The sequence below is a fragment of the Bidens hawaiensis genome, unplaced genomic scaffold (assembly GCF_021521415.1).
Source record: "Bidens hawaiensis isolate Kalapana, Puna unplaced genomic scaffold, B.hawaiensis_p1.1 tig00009864_1, whole genome shotgun sequence".
Taxonomy (NCBI): domain Eukaryota; kingdom Viridiplantae; phylum Streptophyta; class Magnoliopsida; order Asterales; family Asteraceae; genus Bidens; species Bidens hawaiensis.
The window spans coordinates 19,373-27,586 of NW_027491742.1; the positions used below are offsets into that span (position 1 = coordinate 19,373).

The 8,214-nt window shown below is 33.1% G+C and overlaps 1 protein-coding gene across 1 annotated transcript; it reads left to right on the forward strand.

Annotated features, from left to right (window-relative positions):
* Positions 1–760: 760 nt before the first annotated feature.
* Positions 761–6,728, forward strand: LOC143533759 (zinc finger CCCH domain-containing protein ZFN-like). The gene is made up of 7 exons (XM_077028438.1): positions 761–842; positions 2,697–2,854; positions 2,948–3,010; positions 3,132–3,251; positions 3,564–3,857; positions 4,593–4,907; positions 6,251–6,728. The coding sequence occupies exons 2-7, from the start codon at positions 2,735–2,737 to the stop codon at positions 6,485–6,487; spliced, it is 1,149 nt and encodes a 382-aa protein (XP_076884553.1). The 5' UTR covers positions 761–842; positions 2,697–2,734; the 3' UTR covers positions 6,488–6,728.
* Positions 6,729–8,214: the final 1,486 nt, after the last annotated feature.

Consider the following 8,214-nt stretch of genomic DNA (forward strand, 5'->3'; position numbering starts at 1 on the left):
AAAACCACTATAGAAATGTAAGCAATAAATTTCCTCAAAACACAATAACAAAATACATATTATAGTTGATAAAAATATTGGCATAATTGTTACGGCACAAAGCTTATGTACAAATAAAAAAAATTTAAGTTAATTAGTTTAGAATTATAAAAAAGAAATGATACTCCGAATACTATCATATTTTGGTCTAATTTTTATAATAACTAACAAAATATATCACTATATTAATAACTAATTGATGAAGTGGTTAGACAATTAAACAATCTAAGCTTAATTGTTATTTGTGAAAGAATAACTATATTTGCGTTTGAAAAGTTGGCTCGAAAAGTTGAGTATGGAGCACTAAATAAAACACGGATGAGACACTTGGGGTCTTTAAACCCAATATAATAGAAGTTTGTAGAAGAAAATACGAATTTGAGGGAGTGCATACGATCCCCTGACTCAATATTGAATCCGCCCATTCCACACTAATGCCCTGCCGCAACAACATGGCGGGTACAAAACTAGTTTACATATTAAAACGAACAAAATGGGCACCAAAAATTAAAATAGCGATATTAATACATATAATAATAAATTATAATAAGGAAAAGTAAAAAAGCAAAGAAGAGATGACTGGAGTGTTTTGGTTTGGGTTGGGGGAGGGGGGGGGGGTTCGTTGGGGAAAAATGGTTGGTTGGTTTTCATTCTCTCTCTCTCTCTCTCTCTCTCTTTGTGTTGTTTTGTGGAGAGCAGACAACGAACCAAAATCTCTCTCTCTCTCTCACACATTTTCGGAACCACCGGAGAGATTACTCTCACTCTTAAATGTGATTGCCGGAGACTCAATTTCGCCGCCGGTGAACAACGACGTCGTTTCTACTCCTCTCAATTCCATTTCCATTTCCGTAGCTACTCTCCTCTCCGAGGTGATTCTTCGTCTCTGTTTCTAGATCTGTTTTCTTTCTTAATTCTCATTTCGTTAATTATCAATATCTAATCTATTCAATTACGAATAGCTGGTGATCGTTTGATCTCAATTTCCTCTTTATGTTCCTTCGTTTTCTGAATGATTTTTCATGGAGCTTCTCTTCTCTTCATGTGATTGTTTTAAATATTTTCTATCTTTTTTTATTGTGTTATTAATAATATGTTAAGCATATCATGATATCATATCAGTCATGATCGAGTTTAATCATGTGGTTGTTTTTTACTGGTTTCTAGTTGCTAGAGTTGGCAGGCACTTGGCAGTTATAGATATATCTGCTTTTGTTGTTATTATTATTCTATAAAGAAACTTATAGTTTTTTATATTAAACGCATTAGTGGTAAAAACTTGTTGTACTTTGTTTTTAATTTATCTCATAGTATTGAAATGTATTTGTAAATATATATTTATGTATTTATAGTGGTGTTTAACCACTGAATATTTAGAAATCATTATATTCATGAATGATGTATGAATACAGGTGAAATTCACATTGACATAGTTCTTATGTATTCACAAGTTAGTTTTAATGTTTCTAAATATTTAGTGGTTATCATTTGAACTGAACCCTGTATGTACGTATATTTATAGTGTTGGGATATGTGAGAACCGCTAAATATATATGGAACTTTTTATTAACAGATGAAAACATGTATTCACTGGTGGATATGTTATACAACTGTCTTGTGTAAATACACTGTTGTTCTTCTATTGATTAAACATATATTGTGTTCTCATTTGAATACATTGTATCTGCTTGTTTGTCATGTGTATGAATTATTATTCTAGTACATGTTTATATATGTAACTTGCTTTCTTTTAATTAGTAGTAGCAATAAAAGGATCCAATTACAATATAGAGACTAGTAATCAAACATGCGCATGATTAATCTTTACTACTCTGTAACTTTTAAGAAAATGTAACTTGCTTTCTTTTAATATGTAACTGCACTTACATATCATATATGTAACTTTTCAACATATAGATTAGTCATGCACTTAAATATGAAAATGTAGCTTTTCAAATAGACTGATTACATATGCAACTTGCTTTCTTTTAATCTCTTTGAGGAAAGCAAGTTACATTTTCATTCATATATGCAAGTAAATAACTTGTTTTATATGTAAGTGCATGATTATATATGCAATATTACTTGCTTTCTACAAATAGAGAAACAATAAGAATTGATTCAAGTCCATAATAACAAAGAGTATGCGTTTGCAATTGACATGAAGTATTAACAAAACAGGAAAAAGTTGAGGAAGAATATATTTTGTGGCATGAGTAATTATTTTGATTCAGTGAGAACCGCTAAACGTCTTGGAACTGTTTTATTCACGGATGAATAAATGTGTTCACCTGTGAATATATTCTACAACTATGAATACAATATAGTTCTAATGATTTAACAAATAGTGTAGTCATAGGAGAATAAAATGACAATTTTATGTATGTACATATGTGTGTGTGTGTGGGTGTGGTTTTATATGTTGCTTTGTTCATAAATAGAAACCATAAGAATTGATTCAAGTTCACAATAACAAAGAGTATGTGTAAGCAATTGGCATATAGTATTAACAAACAAAGAGTAAAAAAGTTTAAGAGAATGAATATTTGTTGCAAGGGTTAAGTGTTACATGAAGACAAATGAACAGATTCATACTTAGGCATCTTTTAAATTAATCCAGATAAATTAACACAAATTCATAAATCATAATATTTCAGATGTATGGTCAAAATTAAACTTGTGATCAGAGGAAGTAATGGAAGTGGGACCTTATCCTGTGCGTGAAGGAGAGCCCGACTGTTCTTATTACATCAGAACCGGCCTTTGTAGGTTTGGAGCAACATGTCGTTTTAATCATCCTCCTAACAGAAAACTGGTAACGGGTCAACCCAATTTGATCAATAATAATTATTATTTGTGTTCATTTATTGTTTTCTCTATTTATTATAATGTCCTAATTTGGTTCTAGGCCATTGCAACTGTCAAAATGAGAGGAGAATATCCAGAAAGAGCAGGACAACCTGAATGTCAGGTAAGTATCTATTCTCAAATGTTAAAAAATACCCTTTTGTTTATTTGTTAGTGATTTTCAATATATACTGATTAATTATTGGTGTTCTATTTCATTTTCTATTTTTCCAAATTTATGACAGTACTATTTGAAAACGGGTACTTGCAAATTTGGAGCAACATGCAAGTTTCATCATCCCCGGGACAAGGCTGGGATTGCTGGAAGAGTTTCACTAAATGTCTTGGGTTATCCGCTTCGAACGGTTTGCATCTGCATCTACTATTGTTGCGTTAATGACATAAAAAACCAACATACTTTTTCATTATGCAAAAGAAAAGAGTTTCCAAATGTGCAATTTTAGTATACTGAAGTCGCTAAATTTGTTTGGTTTGTTTACGTGCCTAGTTATACATACATGTTAAATGAGTTCAAGACTTTAATATTCCAAATTTAGGTTGAGTATGTTGGTTTTTTATGCTATTAGCTTCTTATCGTTATTTTACTTTACTAGTTCTGTTTTTAAAAAATAATAATTAACAAATATTGACATGCAAGCTCTTTGTTGGTGATGCAGAATGAGGCTGAATGTGCTTATTATCTAAGAACAGGCCAGTGCAAATTTGGAAGCACCTGCAAATTCCACCACCCGCAACCGTCTAATATGATGGTTTCGTATCGCGGTTCTCCCGCGTATCCTACAGTCCAGTCACCAACCAGTCCAGGTCAGCAGTCATACCCAGGAGGATTGACCAATTGGTCTTTGTCTAGAACTCCTTTCGTTAGTCCACGCTGGCAGGCTCCTTCAAGTTATGTGCCAATGCTTCTGCCACAAGGTGTGGTTTCAGTACCAGGATGGAGTGCATACAGTGTAAGCTAAGCTGTCTTTTGATATATGTTGTTTTATTATACATCACTCTTGTCATTAATTCTTAATAATATAACAGTAGTTTACTTTTATATAAATGGGTGGTTTGGCTAATGGATCGATACGGGTAGGGGTGTAACCAACCCAATCTGAGTTAGTAGTTTTTTCAAGCTCGAGCTAGGATCGGGGTCAGCTAATTTATTATTTATTAATGAATATGTATACATTTTTAATTTTATATATTATATATGATTATAACTAAATTTGTATATACAACATAATATTTATAATTTATAAATTTTTATAATATTTTATATATAATAACAGATATATAAATATGAATTATACTGACATTTTTAAATAATAGGCTAGCTCGATAAGTGAAGCTCGGGCTAAGGTTCGGCTAGTTTAGTATGTATTAATAAACATATATGCATTTTTAATTGATTATTCTGTATGCTTAGAATTAAAAACTGTATGTATAACATAATGCATACTATTTAATTAATTTTATCATATTTTTATACATAATAATAGATACAATATAAATATGTGTTATATAAAAATTACTTAACTAGTTTGAGCTCGATAAGTGAAGCTTGGGCTCAGGCTCGGTAATTAAACAAGCGCAAGCTTAGGCTCGGGCTCGTTTACAATCAGCTCAATTCATCTTCTGAAACTCAAGAAAACACCAGGTTAGTCAACTTCATAATCTTACATTTTGAAGATTTTGTTCAGGGTCAACTTGGTTCAATTTCATCTTCAGAAAATCAACAACAAACTGGTGGAAATGGTCAGAATTATGGCACTTTAAGTCAAAATGAAGCAGCTAATGAAGCACTGCAAGGAAATTATCCTTCATATCGTACCGGATATTACGCATTACCAAGCGAAAACGTGTTCCCAGAAAAGCCCGGTCAACCCGAATGTCAATTTTACATGAAAACCGGTGATTGTAAATTTGGTGCAGTTTGTAGATTTCATCATCCAAGAGAAAGAATTCTTCCTGTCCCTGATTGTGCTCTTAGCCCAATGGGCCTCCCTTTACGTCCGGTTAGTTTCGTTCTTGGCCCAATGGGCCTACTTCAGTCATGCTTATATAGTTTCTTAACAGAATAATTTGGGTGCCAATCGTGTTGGGTTGAGGGGTTTGGGTTGTAAAAAAACATCAAATCTAACAAACACCCAATTAAAGTCACCAGAAAACGACTCGCTTAACCCATTTATCTAAACTTGTCAAACAGGTTGGCATGTCATAATCAAGTTGTAAACATGTTAATAAGGTTGCTCATTTGTAAGAAAAATGGTTTAAATGGGTAAGGAGGTCGGCCTGTTTAATATACAGAATGGCGGGTCGATGTGTTTAATTGAACAAGTTTAACAGGTCAACTCAAACACGAAACATTTAATTATACAGGTCAACCTGAACACGACCCATATAATATACTTATTCATGTAAAATCATCAAAGCTAACCTGCACACAATTGAAATTGTGTAACCTGAACATGACCTGTTTAACCTATTTATCTAAACGGGTCAAACAGGCTTACATATTGGCAGGCAGTGAGATAGTTTTAATCGTGTTAATCTGATCGGTGTTTGTAAAAAACGGGTTAATCTGGCCATAAATGGGTTAGGAGGTCGACGTATTTAATAAACAAGTTGGCGGGTCAACCTGATTACTTAAAAATGTTAAGCAGGTCAACCTGAACATGACCTCTTTATTTATTCCGGTACAAACATCAAACCTAACCCACAAACACTTAAAGTCGTCTAATTAGAGCATGACCCGTTTAAACCATCCATCTAAACTTGTCAAGCAGGTTGACAAGTTAGTGGGTGGTAAGCAACTTGTATATGTGTTAATCATGTCAAAAATGGTAAAAAATGGGTTAAACATGTCAATCTAAACACCACCCATTTCATTAAACTGGTCAACCGGAACACGACCCGTTTAACCCATTTATCAAAGCTAGTCAAACAGGTTGACTGACCGGCGGGTAGTAGTTACTAATCAATTTTAAATGTGACAATCGAGTTGATGGTTTTAAAAGATGGGTTAGACGGGTTAGTTGGTCGACGTGCTTGCTTAAACGGGTAAACAGGTCAAGCTAAGCACGAATCCTTTACTTAACCAGGTCAATCGCACGACTCATTTCTTGAACGATATGATAACCCAAAACCTAATTATTTTCAATTTTAAACGTGTAGTAATCAAGTTGTAAACGTGTTAATCGGGTAAGTGGTTTCGAAAAATGAGTCAAACGGGTAGGAGGACGGCTTGTTTAATTAAAGAACACGACCCATCTAACTAAACAGGTCAACCCAAACATGGCTCGTTTATTAAACACGTTAGAAATTGTGACCCTATAATAAATAACAATTTTTATTATAGGGAGAGCCATTATGCATATTCTACTCTCGTTACGGTATATGCAAATTCGGGCCAAGTTGCAAGTTTGACCACCCAATGGGAGTCTTCGCTTACAACATCTCAGCATCCACGTCAGCAGCAGACAGTCCAACTGTGCGCCGCTTTTTAGGCTCATCTTCGACAAGTGGCGCATTAAATATGACCCCGGAAAGAAGACAAATTTCCACAAGTGACGACAACATTGACACAGAGGGATGAACATGAGCCTCTCACGTTACTTCTATTTCCACAATCCTTTGAAAAAAAAAAGTTTGTAACTTTATTTATATTGTTGGAGATGTACATAATATACATGTTAAAGTCAACCTGTTCTTAAAAATCAACCTGAAGAACTGTGTTGATGCTTTGTACAACTCCTCATTTTTGTCACATTTGGTTTAACTTTAACCTCATGTGAGCACTTAATCTATTTCAAAGTCATGCTTTTCTGATTTCTATATGTTTTGCTTATTTTATTTATTTTATGCTTTTTATTCATTTGGTTTTGAATTTTACTGTCCTATCCGATCCGAATTAGAAATGTGTCTAACCGAACCGATTAAACTGATTTATTCTGTTGGTTATCCGATTAAAGCGGTTATATACGGTTTATTTGATTGAATTCGGTTTGGTTATCTGTATAAGCAAGATTTGTGGAACCAATAACCAAACCGGAAATCATATTCATAATTTGGATGCGATAACGAACTAAACCAAACCAAAAGCAGAATTCACATTTCAATTCTTTTTTCGGTCACAGATACGATTTGATTTCAGGTTTTTCGGCTTTGTTGCATACCCTATCGCTTTTGCTTCTAAAATTTGTTAATTTTCTCTACTTATATTACTTACTATTAGTAGAGGTGGAAACTTGAACTGGTCAGGCTGGTTGGGTACTGATCAAACGTGTTTTGGGTGGGTCAACTTTAGTTTAGGTGGAGCTGGTTGAACTGTTTGACCATTTTTGTATTTTTTTTTTATTTTGTAAGTTATTCGGTTTATAACATTAGAAAGACTTTGGGTGACTTTTAGCCCATTTGATCCGGTGTAGTTTCGGTATATTATTTATTTATTTTTTTGAGTTTGAGTAATAACTTTTGCAACTAGTCGGCTTTATAGGTGTGTACAAATCCACACATGTCGGTTTTCTTTGGAAAATCCACTTGCTCCTTATTGCCCAAGATTTAGGGGGTAGTTCAATCAAGTCCGAAGTTTGATTGTCAAGCATAATAATGTGTTCTAAATTATATACAAATTCAGTATATATTTTTTACATTTTTGAATTATTTTGAGTTGGCTTTTATTGAACATTACTTCTAACTGGTTTACATTCAAATTTTAATGGCTTAAAGAGACTACGAACTAGTTAGAAGAAAACTTAAGATACTATAATAATAAATTATATTCATAATATTCTTAAATATTACAATACTAGCTTTTAGCCCACGTGTTACACGGGTTTATTTAGATTTTTTTATATTTTAATTGTCACACCCCAACCTAAGGTAGAATGCCGGGACGTGAGCTAATTGCTCATAGCTCTCAAGGTACTATAATGCAAAATTAACATTATAATATATATTATTCCAATTTAAATAATCCAACAATTTCCAAATACCACAATACACAGTCTATCATTAAAATAAGTAAAGACAAAATAACATCTGGATTCTTGTTTCTTCTCTCTGTCATGCAATCATAAGTGTCTTCAAACAACTTGAGAATCACATAACACGATAACCTGCATATGATTTAAAAATACAAATAGGTTTGTCAACACTAGGTTGAGTGAGTAAAACACCAGATTTAAGACACTATAATAATAATAATATAAAATAGCAAATGTTTTAAGTGAGATAAACAATTTAACGAATGAGCAAGTAAATAATTTTTTTGGTAAGCTCGATGCCAGATGAAACTGAACGATGGCTAACACGACGAGCGTA

Excerpts from the sequence above, each read along its gene's own strand:
- LOC143533759 (XM_077028438.1), top strand. The coding sequence starts at position 2,735 with ATGGAAGTGGGACCTTATCCTGTGCGTGAAGGAGAGCCCGACTGTTCT. Across the intron at positions 2,855-2,947 it reads ATCCTCCTAACAGAAAACTG|GCCATTGCAACTGTCAAAAT; the intron begins GTAACGGGTCAA and ends ATTTGGTTCTAG. Across the intron at positions 3,011-3,131 it reads CAGGACAACCTGAATGTCAG|TACTATTTGAAAACGGGTAC; the intron begins GTAAGTATCTAT and ends AATTTATGACAG.